This window comes from Passer montanus, unplaced genomic scaffold, assembly GCF_014805655.1.
Source record: "Passer montanus isolate IOZ18808 unplaced genomic scaffold, ASM1480565v1 scaffold25, whole genome shotgun sequence".
In the NCBI taxonomy this organism is placed as follows: domain Eukaryota; kingdom Metazoa; phylum Chordata; class Aves; order Passeriformes; family Passeridae; genus Passer; species Passer montanus.
In genome coordinates this window covers 3,727,861-3,742,950 of record NW_024367149.1, presented here as the reverse complement: position 1 = coordinate 3,742,950, position 15,090 = coordinate 3,727,861, and the positions used below count along the sequence as shown (strand labels likewise).

General features: G+C 39.4%; 2 protein-coding genes across 2 annotated transcripts in view; one reads left to right on the top strand and one right to left on the bottom strand.

Moving 5' to 3' along the window:
* MAST2 (microtubule associated serine/threonine kinase 2) overlaps positions 1 to 14,236 on the bottom strand; it is a 204,535-nt gene extending 190,299 nt beyond the window's left edge. The window contains exon 1 of the mRNA XM_039711644.1: positions 14,148 to 14,236. The gene's annotated coding sequence lies outside the window, so the exon portion shown is untranslated. The remainder of the gene's footprint in view (positions 1 to 14,147) is intronic.
* On the top strand, positions 4,052 to 15,082 carry LOC120503281 (riboflavin-binding protein-like). Its single transcript, XM_039711654.1, has 6 exons — positions 4,052 to 4,195; positions 5,053 to 5,210; positions 5,931 to 6,030; positions 7,128 to 7,256; positions 11,554 to 11,665; positions 14,718 to 15,082. Exons 2-6 carry the CDS (start codon positions 5,072 to 5,074, stop codon positions 14,958 to 14,960), a joined length of 723 nt encoding a protein of 240 aa, XP_039567588.1. The 5' UTR covers positions 4,052 to 4,195; positions 5,053 to 5,071; the 3' UTR covers positions 14,961 to 15,082.
* Positions 15,083 to 15,090: the final 8 nt, after the last annotated feature.

Genomic DNA, 15,090 nt, shown 5'->3' with positions numbered 1-15,090 from the left:
AGTGCCCCACATAGCCCAGCTGATCACCTGCTCCCACTGTTTCCAAGGCAGAACTGCATCACTAATGCCATCAAACAAGTCTATCACTGCATCCTGTCATTTGTCATTCCACTCACACTGTACACACAGCCTTCCCTCTCAGTGTTTGTGCTCTGTACGAGACGGAGGAAATGGCTTTGGTTGTTCTGCATGTGAATCTGTCACGCACCTTCTGTTAGTGACCCAGTTCTAATGGTATTCACAGACAAGTGCTGGGCTCTACACTGGAATACTAATGTTTGGCAGGAGGAAGGCACGGGACTGCGGCATGTGCTGCTGTACCTGCACAGAGTGTCAGTAATGACAAGTAATTAACAGGCTGCATGTCATCACCCTGACTCCTGCCAGTTTCCTCAACTCCATGCATGTGACAGCATTCTTTCTTCAAGATTTAAAAAAAAAATCAGCATGATACAACTAGAGAACAAAAGTTATAAGCAAAATAAAAAATACAGGTAACAAAGTCCCACAGAGCCAGCAAGATGTGATGGGCAAAGCTTTGACTGAGACTAACCCATTGCTCTTTATAGAAATAAGCATCCTTTTGTTCAGCAAAGTTCAAGTTCCCTGTCCCAGCCCTGCCAGGCTGGCAATGCATGCTGCCTGCACAGCACAGGAGTGTAGCCACAGAGTACAGCTCCCCATCAGCACCCCCAAGCTCCAGGGAAATGGTGAGAAACAAAGGATTTTCCAAAAGAACACAGGAGAGTTAGTAAGTCTGGTACCTTGACACAATCTAGGCAAAATTTCTCATAATCTAGACCTAGCAAGGTCTGCTGTTTGAGAATCACAGAATATTCTGAGTTGGAAGGGACCCACAAGGATCATCAAGTTCAGTCTTAAGTGAATGGCCCACATGGGGATTTAACCCAAAACCTTGGTGTTATCACCACCATGCTCTGACCAGCTGAACTCATCCCAGGGTCAAGAAAGTCCATTTTAGACATTTGTGTAATTAATAAAAATAATTTGTGTAATTAATAAAAATACTCATAGTTACATAAGGAGTTTTTACAGAAGAGTTGCAAAAAGTTATCTTTCAAGGCACAAATTATCTTTGACTTAGGAGGATTAGGAAGAACTTTCTTACTAGCAGGTTTTTTCCATTAAAATATACTATACCATATATTATTCCAGTGCATCTTCACTGGAAACTACTCTATTAGTCTGTTCTAGGGACAGACTAAGGAAGTAAACCAGCAGACATATGAATGGCAATTACTAGATCTAGATATAGCAAAATTCCAGTCATGACTGGATATGATTTGCTTTCCAATAGTTATTTTCCTTCTTCATATACCATGAAGGACATGTATCCTTGTTTGCAGTGATGTGGTATGTCAAAGTGACAGCTTTGCACTGCTCTAACCTTGTTCTAGGTGTCACATTTGCATCCAATAAGGAGGTAGAAGATAAAAATATGAAAATATGAGAATATGAAAAATGTGAAAATGTGAAAATGTGAAAATATGAAATTATGAAAATATGAAAATATGAAAATATGAAAATATTGAAATATGAAAATATGAAAATATGTAGTAGAAGTTCAAAATTATGGTTGTGAAATATCAGGAGAGCCTAGTGCAATAGCTAAGTTAACAGCACTTAGCTACAAGAACTCATCAAACACATTAGAGCTTTAAACAGAGAAAGAAGCCAGTGAATGTGCTGTTCTCTGTCAGTTTGGGCTTGACTGTGCAGCAATTGCTACAGTAGGGCTGCTACCCCTGTGTGTGAACAGAGGACAAATACATCCACACAAAAATACCTCTATTTGTCTGTATTTCTGAAAGGTCCAAAAAGAGAAGCACATTAGGAAGGGGGAGAAATAGGCCAGCAGGAGTAGATTCAGATCCTAACTGTTGTCACCCTCTCTTTGGCACCCAAACAAAGATGAGATTTAAGAAGGGCCAAGGGAGGATTACACGTGGTTCTACTGTTACTTACAGAAACGCCTCCCAAACAGATGAAAAATACAAAACAGCAGCCCTGGAAATCCAACAGGTATGCTGGGAAGGCTGGCACTGGGATACTTCGAGAGACTTAAGGTGTCTGTGTTGAAAGAGAACAGTCAAAGAGGGCCTTAGATAACTGAGGAAGGATTTGGAAGCAAAAACAAGTCTTGGTTTATACAACAGAGAGCAGAGCCATTTGAGGGGGGCAGAGAGAGATGACAATGTAAACAAAGGTACTGGGCAAAAACCCACCTGTTTCATGAGTGTTGTGGTCAATTTTCTAACCACAGAATCATCACAGGACAATGAGTCAAGCTAACTAGGACTAATATGGCATGTATGGGAGTCATTCATCACAGACAGCGTGTCCTCCTTAACATTCATCCCTGCAGTGATGCCAACAGGAAAAGCTCAGCAGTGACTCATCTGGTGGTTTCCAGCCACTGCCTTCTAATATGTTGACCAGTATGATCTCACTGTTACCTTGTGCTTGCATTATTTGTTTTCTCCATAGACCTGTCAGCTCTTCATTTTTATTACAAGGTGTTCAACATAACAATTTAAAGAAAACCAGGACAGAATGTCAACATAGTGGGGCACAGAGGCTGGCAGTTCTGACTGAAAGTACTGCCAGTCCTACCCTCATGTGTCTCTCTCAGTGTGATACCAACCTTTTCAGCAACAAAACTCTTCTTCAGCTGTGCTCTAAACTGAAACTCATTCACACAGAAACACTGGAGGCAAGGGGAGTTCTAGATTTCTTTCTGCTGTATCACTTTCCCCATCTGGTTGGGTGCACAATCCCATGTGAGTTGTGCCAGGACAGGGGAGAGAAAGGGGCAGTCCAGGATCAAGGCACAGAGGGGACTGTGGGATGTGGCCACCCAGAATCCAGTAATGGCACCAAGTACTTTAAAACACTACATCACAACTTTAGGCAGGGACATCTAGGCATTATCTCTATTCAAATAATGATTACCCATAATACAAGTGTAATTTTTTTAAAAAATGTATTGTTATTCCCCTAAGAGGAAATTCATCACTCATAAGTGATTTCTACATAAGTGATGTAGAAAATTCAGTTAAATATTAATGGTCTAAATTCAAAGCATGATTGCAGCTGGTTATTTCTGGAGTATAGGTCAAATTGGGCACAGATTTTCTTTGTCACTTGTGAAAGTCCCCTTCACACCAGTCAGGAGCTACCCAAACCCTTCTTTGTAGAAAAACTAACCGTAGTTAGTAGAAACCGTAGAAAAACCTGTGTCAAGGTTTGTATTTTCAAAAAAAAGGTTGGTAGATAATGGCCTCAGAGTGACTGACAAATCAGTCTTCTATTTAAAACACAAAACCAACAGATGCTGCTTTCTTTATGCATATAAATAATTGCAAGGTACTGAGGGGTGCTACTTTTTACAGTACAGCAAGACAACCTGTGAAAATGAGTGCAACAATTTATCATCATCACCACCAATGGTTTATGTTTAGATGCAAATGCTCTTTTTAGAAAGCAGGTTTCCCAGTGAAATCCCATCAGGAGCCACTATCAGTGGTAAAATCAACCATTTCTTGTAGTCCTTGTGAGACTGGTTGTAAGGTGCATATGAGACAGGTATAGAGCAACCAGGGTGAACAGCAGCAGGTTTTGAAGGGATCCTACGAAGAGAGAGCAAAGAACTGGGAATCAGGAGACATGGAATATATTCCAGGGAGTGTAGTAAAATTACTATGCAACAAGGCAAGCCGCCAGTCAGAATTAAGTCAGTCAGGCTGAAATAAGAAGCATTTAATATCTTGAATTTACTGAAGCCTGAATTTGTGGTGAGAGCTCCATGAAACTGTTGTAAAAATTAATTTAATAATTAGTAATACAAGGAATCATGGAAAAATCAGGCAGGAGGGTTTAATGGCATTTGCAATACAGGAGAGCTATTGTTTTTCTAATTCTAACCCATGTTTGTACTTTCCTCTTTATCATGTCAACGTTTGCAAGCAATAAAAGGGCATTATGTGCTGGTCATTGCATCTGCTTTTGAGATAAATTTGTGTTAGCATTCCAAAGGGTCAAGGAACTCTTCCAGGGCAAACAAATTCTGGAGCACTGATGCCAGATGGTGTGTATATAAAGTGGAAAATGGGAAAAGCAATTTACTGCGTTCCTGTTCCAGGGAGAAGTATCACCCAGAAGGAAGGCAAAAGAGGTGAGAAATTTCTGAGAAATCAAAGAGATAGTTTTCTTCTTCTGTATAAATTGTTCTTTATATCTGAAAAGTCTAGGTACATAGAAGAACTGCAGTGCTTATTCAGACAAAATTATAACAAAAAAGTTAACAGGAATATTTAACTAAAGAATGAAGAGTTAAATTAATATTATGTACAAAGAATAATGCATTGATTTATGTAACAAGCTGTAGATTTATCTTTATAGGTGACTAATGTACAGCCTGTGTTTAGAGAAATTTTGGTCATAAAGACAAAACATTTTTGTATTGCATTGTTGACCAAACTCTACAAAAGAGGCAGAAAATAATGGATCAGATTCTTAAATATAAATTAGCATAGCTTCAACAAAGGTGAGTATTCAATGTAATTTATCCAGCTCAGGTGGTGAACCACTACTATCTCACTTGCAGCTGTATTTAATGCATAATTTCCAAGTGTGCAAAAAAACACTTCGGGTTTTAGAACTAATCAATATTTTGTTCAAATCTAGTGAAACATAGAAATGTCTCTTGGAAGGTTTAAAAATAATTCAGCTCAGTGGAAGAAATTTTAAATAATTTTCTTAAATACTGAAAATTATATGTTTTCATACGTAGTCTGAATTATTGATGACTTTTATCACTTGACACCAAACCTTAGAAATATGTAACAAAAGGCTAAGTGTTCAGTTATAAACAAATAGGAAGGGAGAATGTGTCTTATGATTTCTTTGTGCATCTTTGCTGAGCATATTTTATTTGCTTACATATGTACTCTTTTAAATGTAGTCCTTCCTATTAATGTTATGGGTTCTCCTAGAAATAAAGGATGTAAACAAAGACTTCTCTCTATACAGGAAAAAGAGCTGAAGAACAATGCTGAGGTTTGCTATCACCCTCCTTGCTGTCATAACATCATCCACCTGCCAAAAATATGGGTGTCTGGAAGGGGACACCCAAAAACTGAAGCCAGGTCCTGAGCCAAATATGCAAGAGTGCACTCTCTACTCTAAATGTAAGAGTGGTTTAATTTTTTCCAAATATGGTCAAGAAATAGAGAATTGTACACACTTATTGTTTTTGCAGTTCCCCTAATTTCTCAAAAATATATAAGATGAAGTATACATTGTATTTGAAAAACCTCCTTCGCTGGTGTTTTGCTGCACGGAAACTAAGAGTAAGATTCTGGGTCTTAACAAAGTCAGTTGTAAAACTCTCATGGACTTCATTTATTTTCTTTTCAAAATTCTGATGCAGTTTGCCTTTCTTGTAGTTCCATCTGGTTAAAAAATGTTTACAGCAAGGATTATTTTGGTTTGTTGTAATTAAGTATAAGAGTCAATTGTAGCAGACACCAAATGGGAAAATTTTACATCAAAATTCTATTGTAAGCAAAGTACAGTACTTATTAAAATTCTTCAACTCTTTTTTTATGTTTTGTAGTTTTCAAAGTTAGTATCCCTCAGGATGTAGCATCTGGCAGAACATTGGTAAAATTCTTGGGACTCTCTGGGCACAACTTGACAAAGCACTGTTCATGCCAGTCTGCCTCACCTGGCATTTACACTGCCACTTGAACATCCAAAATTGTTAGAGCTTGAGTACATCTTCTAGTTACTACTAAGAGATTTTATCATATTATGGTTCAGACCAGATTCATTTTACATTTTGTGTCTTCCAAGTACAGTGTTAAAAAGGAACAGTTCTTGCGAGATCTTTGTTTTATTCCCAACAGCTTCCTGTTGCTATGCAGACTTCACAGAGCAATTGGCTCGTTCCCCGGTAATTAAAGTAAGCAACAGCTACTGGAACAGATGTGGGCAGCTCAGTAAATCGTAAGTCAGCTTTGATGTTTTCTGTGTCCTGCTTCCACTGATCTGGGCTGGAGCAGCCACCAGCTGCTGATGGACATTAGGTTACCCTCGAGATTTTGTCACCCAGTCTAGCTCCCATCACCTTTTCTCTATACCTGAGCAACCTCTGACTCTTATTCTCCTCTCTCACAGACCCACAAATCCCTAAGTCTACACAATTTCTGCCATTTTTTCAAGACAGGGTTATGTTTTTTTCAAATTTGCTTTCACTATAGAACCAGATCTAGCAATGCAAACCACTCAGGTGGTAACCAGTAGGTGACAACCACCCCGCACCTCTGTAACTCTCCAAACATCACCCACCAGTGAGTGATCAGTAATGAATAGAGACCAGGCTTCTTCCTTTGTTTAGAGAGCACATCAACCAGCTTACTAAATCTCACCAAAAAAAAGCACAGGAGTCCAGAAATGAAATGGCTGAAAATTTAGAATAAGAATTCTTGTAGTCCTGTGGGTTTTGTAACCATGAAAAATGTCTCCTTAATTAAGATTTTTAGTACCCTGTTAGATGTTAAAGCTGTGAAACATGGCAAGTTATAGAAATAAAAGGACGAAAGTACAAAACAATTAAGCAAAAACAGATGTGAAAAAGTAACAGCTCTTGCCTGCCCCTCCCAGGAGAGCAGCACAGTATGCGATTTTAAGTAAATTCAGCTGGGCTGTGGGAAAAATCTAAAGAATAGTGAAACCATGAGGCTACAGCACAGATGAAGTTTTATACTATAGTTTTAAACTACATTTTATTATTGCCTGGAATCGCTGTTGCCAGGAAAACTCAAGGCCTCAAAAGTTTACGGAAAGCTTACACAAATAGGGCTGAAATATGCATGGAAACATTTGTGCTGTAGCTGGCTGTGGTAATTGCACGGTCAGAGCCCGTACACAATGCCAGAGGAATGAGTTTCAAACTTAGGCATTAACAGGGCCAAAGGATGCTTTTCTGTGTTTTTCTCCTAATCCATAGTAATGCGTCCACATCAAAGCAGGCCTAGAAAACTGAGGCTGTAGACTTGATGCTCAGAAACAAGCTTATTTGTGGCTTTTCTCATCCACCACAGCTGTGAAGATTTCACAAAGAAAATCGAGTGCTTTTACCGGTGTTCTCCACATGCTGCTCGCTGGATCCATCCCAATGACACTGCTGCTATTCAGGCTGTTCCATTGTGTCAAAGCTTTTGTGATGACTGGTAGGTTCAGCTTTTTAATCAAAGTATTTTTGTTTAGTTTTAATATGCCCGTGATTCAGTGGTGTTGTACTACCTTTTCTCTTGTTCTGCTTCTAATTTCTTGTTTGCCATTGCTGCTTTTCCTTCTGCTAAGCTACTGCCCCCAAAATAATAATGACACAGGCTGTGAATGCAGGATGGAGACACTAAGATGAGTTTAGTGACTCAGACACAGCACTTACCTGCTCTGGGGCAGGATGCAGTGCAGTGGCATTGTGACAGAGGAGCCCCTGCCACACTGACAGGCACTGGCAGAAGCAGGGGCCTGCCCACCCTTCAAAAAGCCCATGTTTGTTAAGTATCATTTATGCAATTAGCATTTTCAATCTGACTACTTGATCATTATATGATACGTTTGTTTTGTATGTATAAAATGCACTATGAAATCAGGAAAGACATCAATTCATGTGGGATTTCAACAAATTATTGTTACGAATTAGCTTAATTCCTTAATTTTTCACCCTTGACTTATCCCTTCTATCATCACACTCTTTAAAATCTCTTCGAAAAGCCTGAATATCAGAGACAATTGCAGCCAACTAATGGCAAAATTATTAATAGCAATGAGCAGCATAATAGCATTAAATTTTGTTTCCCAAAACACAGCATCAGAGAATCACATTATGTTTTGAGTGCAAGGCATGTGGTAGGGCAACCCAGCACCCATCTGTCCTTAGTCTTGGGGCAGGAGAATTATATCCATGTAGGGTACTGAGATTTTTCCACTGGTACTTATCCAGCATATATCTCTCCCTCCCTCTCTCTCTCCTTTCCCTCCCTGTTTTGAGATGTTGGTTCTTAAAACATCACTGTGGGACACATAAACTCAGTCAGCACCTTATGAATGTTGTGCCCAGTCACTGGAGGAACATGTCTGGATGTGTGTGTGAAGCACAAACACCCCAGGCTCTGTTCACACTGTAGGATTATAAGTGCTAGCTTTCCATGAAAGTAATGGATTGTGAATGTCTGGATCCCTTAGGCCACTCTGAAAATCATGGAAAATCGTTACAATACTTTAAAAAATGTTATAAAAGAGCATTTCTTAAAAGTACGGAAAATACAGAACACAGTAGGGTTCACTTGGGCTGCTCTCTGCCCTCCTTTCCTAGGGTTTACACAACTTGAATATTATTGACATGTGGATCCATTTCCATTCCTTACAAGGGCAAAATCATGTATGCAGTGCAGAATTTTGGTAGGATTTGTCTTCAAATACGTCTCCATTGCTTTGTGCCAGTGGAGGAAACAAGAAGCGTAGCTTGGATTTGTAATGGAAGTGGGTGAGAAAGGCTGATGTATTTCTTAGCTTTCCTAGAGGTTTCTCTAGCAATGAATTTTATTTCTGTGTCAGGAAACTGCATGTGCCTCAGGAACAGATTTGTCAACAGTCTTCCTTGCTAAGTTTTTTCTAATCTTCTAAACTGAAATCAGATTATAGACCTCCTTGAAGATGAAGACTGAGACCTTGAATTTTCCTCAGTGTTCTGAATCTTTAAGCTCAGAACCAATTACCAAATATTGCATTTGGGTATTAAAGTGCTGGAGTTGCCAGTGAGCTCTAGAAGGGATCCAATGGGCAAAGTGATAGAATACCATTATCTAAAACAAATGTGTCCCAACACAAGTAGCATGAAAAGTCTGTACTAAATTGTTATATCAAGTGAAAGTGTAAAGATAAAAGAAAATGTGTGCTGTAAGTTTAGTTGGCATCTATTAACTAGTTTAAGCCAGCTTTAGTGTATATGAGATTTATATCAAAGTGTAGATTGTTGTAGGTCAATTGTAGATCATGTAGGTCAATATTACATTGCAAAATCCTCAGTGTTCCCTGGGCACTTCCAGAGCCTGCAGGTAAACTGTACTTTTAACTTTTGTTGCTGGGAAGTACAGTGGGGTGATTGAGAGCTGCTGCCCAGGAAAACTGACCCTTTTCCAGTGCAGAGTCTCCTGGCAGAGAGAGGATCTGCTCTAAACAAGTCCTGAGCAATGATCTATTGCTCCTGTTGGCGTCACAGATGCCTGGCCTGAATCAAAAATGTCCTGATGGCCCATTACCCTGCATGCTGGTCTGTGTGCCTGCCTAATGCCAGTGTCAAACCCATTCCCTCGCCCTGCTTAAGGCCTCAGGCTAGAAAAGAGCCTGGACAGAATTCCCACTCTTTCTGGTGATTTAAAGTAACATTTTTTCATGTTCTATTCAGTGGAGGCCCTTTAGCATGCTGTAGCACTGCTGGTGATGTGACCTACTTTCTCTACATACTGTGAGTGTGCCTGCTGCATACTGTATGTCTTTGTGGCCAGAAATGTGCAGAGTATTCTCAATGAGCAGTGACTTAATTTAAAAGAAATCCATCTGAGTAGCTTGGGGCCTTCCTTTTCTTCCTATTGTTTTAGGATTCCTTGCTCTCACTAGTCCTTAAACTATTGCTTTTGAAAGAGCCCAATGTACAAGTCATTTTCTCTTTCACCTGTGAAAGGGCCCTGTGTCCTATAAAAGATAAAGAGCTAATTAGAAAAAATACAGTGGAAAAGTCTTTAAAATAAAAATATCCTGCTCATTATACATAGGGAACTAATATGTTCAGGGAGGATCTTTTAAGTATTTATGTTTCTCACATTTAGTTAATGTTTGAATAAACAACTTATGGGTTTCTAGACTGCAGAAATTAGAATTTTCACAAATCATGACTTTTCATAAACTTGACGTCATAATTACTTCCATTGGGATAAAGAAAAACTCCTACCAATGGAATCATGCCTTGTCACCTGCCTACAGAACAAACCACAGTCATGTAATAATCGTGATTAGGAAACATGTCATCTTGACAAGTCAATAAATAATGGTGAATAAAATAGAAACACTTTAATTAATACATTTTATTCATATTCCTGAGGAAACCAGATGCATACCATGAATATTAATTTCTCAAATTTTAGCCTCTATTTCCAGCAGAGCCCCTACCTCTGACAGCAGATTCAGGGATGAACCCACTGAGAGTGCATGTCTCCTGACCCTGAGCTGTTTACTTCAGGCCCTAGTTTTCATCTGTTATTGCTCTTTCTCCTGCCAAATAGCCCAGAAAACCAGTGTGAAGATACTGCAGATATGCATCTTCTGACCTTTCTGCGTTTGCAAATCTACTGCAATGTCCAGTTCTCATGACCACATGACAACCCACATATTTCATTTAAAAATGTAAGGCTGCAGCCCTTGTGATATCAAAACAGTTTTTGAAGCATGACCCTAAAGATTAAAAATGACAAACAGAAAATCTATCCAAAGGCACTAATTATGAATACCATGCTAAACACATTAACTTTCTGGAAGCTGTGCCTCATTGTTTTGGCACTCTCAGTTACTGGTATGAATAGTCCTACAAGCCAATGAGACTAAATTTAAGTAGGTGTTAACTGATTTGCAGAAAGTAGTCCTTAAGAAAGGGAAGAGCCAAAAAGTACAACATAAAAGAGAAGTGGAAGGGAGGAAATTATGTAGAATAAGGGAAAGGGAGGATAATGGTAAGTCGTGAGACCTCTCATCACATCAACCAACCAGAACTCTACTCATTCCAGGTCATTTATAGGTTTTTTTCTACATTACCACTTACAAATTAAAAATAATTTTAAACTTAAGATTATAGACCTATACCCTAGAGGACTCTTATCTTTCCTTCTCTTTTTAACTTTATTGTCATTTTGAGGCTGACATCCTATTAGTTTATATTATTTTGGTTTTTGGGGAATTTCCTTATTTTAGTGCACATTCGTCATAACAGCTCCCCTGCCTGGCAAACATCATTCTTCTTGTCCCATATTAATTCATAAATACAAACTTTCCCCACATCTCCTTCAGTGACAGTTCACCCTTAGCACACCTTTGCTCTGTTATGATACTGAACAGCAGCATTCATGAAACTCACTCCCTCCCTCCCTCACTCTCTTCCTCCACTCAGAAACATCAGATGTCCAAGCAGAAAACACCCACAACATGAGCCCTTTCTTAAGTCTGTCAGTATAAAAGGTAGTGAGAGAACTGTTTAGTTTTCATGGGAATTTAGGTTTTCCTGGGCAGCTCAGAGTTTATGAACATGTCAAGCTAAGATAATGTGCACATTGCTTGAAGATCTGTTGCTAAGCTGCACTGTAATCACACCACGTTACTAACAGAGCCCCTGGACATCTCTTTGAGTTGAATCTGAGTCCAATGAAAATGTGAGAGAAGTAACTTTATCTTCCACACTAATCTCCAATGAAGGTATGAAGCCTGCAAAGATGATTCCATATGTGTTCGTAACTGGTTGACAGACTGGGAGTGGGATGAAAGTGGAGAAAACCACTGTAAGGACAAATGCATTCCATACCATAAGGTAAGAAAACCTGATCAGCTGAAGCAGAAACTATGGCATTAGGAGTTCTGGGTTTTTTTCCCTGAATATACAGGAGTAAAATGCCATAGGTGAATTATTTTTACTTCAGCAGTTTCAAGCCATTCCTACATCAGACTTTTTAAGTATACAAATTTTCAAACATTCATTTTTATGTACAGCACTAACTGTAGGTAGATATAAATTTAATTAATCACTATTCATTCCACTTGTGAAACAAAAAGTCCAAGAAACACAGATATTTTAACCCAGTGGGTTTAGAAAGTAAGAGATAAATGAACTTTGTTTACACAGAGACACTAAGATGCATTTCATAAGGTTCCTTACACACTATGGGGCTCTACACACCTCTGTCTTTTTAAATTGGAATATGAATTCCCAAACGATTGAGGAATTTTTAAGGTTTTCTTGCCTATTGGGTATCTTTGCCCTTTTCTCTATTTTATCTTGTCCTTCTCCATCCCATCTTTCTGAGAATATTTAATGGTTGGGATAGCTAATTTTATGAGCAAAAGTGTATAAAATGAGAACTGACAAGACTTACAGGAGCAAGGTTGCCTGGAACCTGGTCTACAGACTTTTCCAGAGTCAGGTAGGATTTTTCTAGTGACTCAAGTAAGTTTAGCAGTTCAAAAGTGTATTGGAATATTTTTAACAGTTGAACTTCACTGAGTCCATGAAAAACTGCCCAAATTGAAGAAGTAAACAAAATTTAGGTGAAGTGCTTAGGGACTGGTAGTGAGGCTTGCAGATTCATTATTTTGAATTAATTTCAAGTGCATGTACTTCCAGAAGTCAGTTCAACAACTGATATAAGTGGAAAGCACAGTCCAGTTCGTGCTGGATTGCTGTCTGCCTTGCAAAAGTGACACTAATCAGCAAACTCAGGAAGGTGGCCAAAAACAAATGGGCTGTGGAAACTTACAGCTTAGTTTCCCAGATGTGCTAAATCATCAGTAGTTCCAGATGAAGTGAAAAACAAAATTATAATCTCCATAAATAATCTCAAGTCTCTGTTCAAGCTGTCCCTGTTTCAAAGATAGGAGTTTTTAACCTTGAGTTCCCTTGCACTTATTTCTTAAAGAAAATATACCATCTGCAGGGAAAAACATGCAGCAAATTCCAAGGTCTTATCACTTGAAGCCAGGCACAGCTATTCCTTAACTAAATGGAGCCACACCCTAAACTACCCATGTTTTTCACCACAAATAGGCTTGCGTGGTAAGTAATCATAAAGATGAAAATTCTGCAGAGAAATTTTAAAAACACATTTCCCATGTGAAGATTACATGATATACAAACACTATACTGCCTTGGTTTGGATTCAACTCATGGAAGGGTTCTCCCACTCAGAGCACTGTAGACAGTTCCTTTTTTCACAGCAGAGGAGCAATCAGCAGCCCTATATGTGGTGTATGCAAGTGGTTCTAAGGCCCATTTGGGACAACTGCTGAATAAAGAAAAAGTGCTGAATATTCAGGAGGCACAACTGACCATGGCCAGTTTTAGCCTTGTCATTATTCTCCCAGCTGGGTGCACCCCAAGCAGTGTTAATGCACAGGCTAGGACATTTTCCAAGAAGCTCAAGAGTCAGTATCCTTTGCAGTAATTTAGGAACATGTTGTGGAAACAGGCTATGTGCTCCATGTGTTTGCTGCAGCATTCTGATTATCCTGTGATCTTTAAGCAGAATTAGGAGGAAGGTAAAAATAAAATTATCAATTTAGCAAGTAGAAAAGTACAAACACTTTACAGAACCTGTAGGACACAAGTATAGGTGTATACAGGTCTCTTGCACAAAGACCTAAACGAACCCATGAGACAGGCTTTAATATTTTCTGGAATGATTACCTAAAAGCAGGTAGAAATTCAGAACTGCACAGGAGCTGAAGAAAATATCTAATGCTACTTAAAACCACAGAAACAGTAGGAAAGAAAGAGCTAAGATCTGCCTGCCCCAAGAACACAAGGAAAGAACTAGATAGAGGAGCTTTCCTTTTCTGACCCTGCTCCCATCCAATCTCCTTACTCCTTCTCCAGCACCTGCAGCATCCATGGTGCAAGCCCTGGCTAGAGATGGTAATGGCTGAAAAGCTGTTTTACAGACTACACAGTCTTTGGGGCTATTTGAAATGGATTTTGTATTATTCATAAAGGATAGGTTTTTAAGGCAAAAGACAACATATTTTTTTGCACAGGGGACACAGGGAAGAACTTGCTAATATTCTTCAGACAAACTCAAGCTGGGCAGGCAGAACGTTGTCACAATGTGAGCTCAGCAAACAAACAGTATCTTTGTGTGGTTGACAGGTCCTATGACACAGGACTTACAAAATGCAATAGTAGCAACAACAGAACAGCTTCACTTGATAAGGGTACAAGAAGCTGCAATTTGCAGTTTCTTGAGCCAGAAAGGCCATTGCCCCACTGGAAAAAGCACCTTGGAAGCTTGACAAAAACTTACTTTCTTCAAGCAGTTGCTAAATTATGTCTCTTCTCTTTGCCTGTGAGGTCCTGCCCGGCCATGAAGTGCATTGCAGCAGGCACAATGAGATCCCTCGGAGCTGTGACTCCACTGGGCTGTCCCTGGCCTGTAAATAAAAAGATTCCTGTATTCAAAGCACTATCTGGCACTTTTAGCACTACTCAGATTTCAAGGCATGTCAGAGTGTCCTGACATGCTACAAGTTGTAAAGGCTCTCACACACAGCTTTAACTGTCAGCCCCAGAGAGCTGCTGGGCTGTCAGCCCCAGGGTGGAAACAAAGGGCAGCTGTTGGTCCCTGCATTTTGTGTAACCACTTGCTCTCAAAACAGGCAAATTGCTTTTGCCAGTTGTGGGACTGGGTAACATTTTCAGACATCTCAGAAGAGATGAAGCATAGCACACACAAGACAGTAAATGACTCCAGACAATGTTTTCATATCCTGGTACCAATTGTTAAAACGTGATAAATGCTTATCAATATGATACAAACTGATGTTAATTCAATTCTATTTAAATGTAACTGAGGCATTTCTTATTTGACACACAGATGTATGAAAATGGGACTGACATGTGCCAGAGTATGTGGGGGAAGTCATTTAAGGTGAGCGAATCCTCCTGCCTCTGCTTGCAAATGAACAAGAAGGACTCGATTGCAATCAAGTATCTCCCCTCCAAAAGCTCAGAGGAAAGCTCCAGCAGCAGCAGCAGCAGCAGTGAGGAGCGTGCCTGCCAAAATAAACTCCTGAAGTTCAAGAAACTAAAGCAAAAGGAAGGTGAACAGACAAGATAAATACTAGTGAACGTATGTCAGCACAAGAGAAATCGTGGTGGAGGCTGGGCTTGGGGCATCATGCCAGCCTGCTTTATCCCTTCCTTTCCAGAGCATAATAAATCAATGGCTGGTTCTATTAATCTTTCTC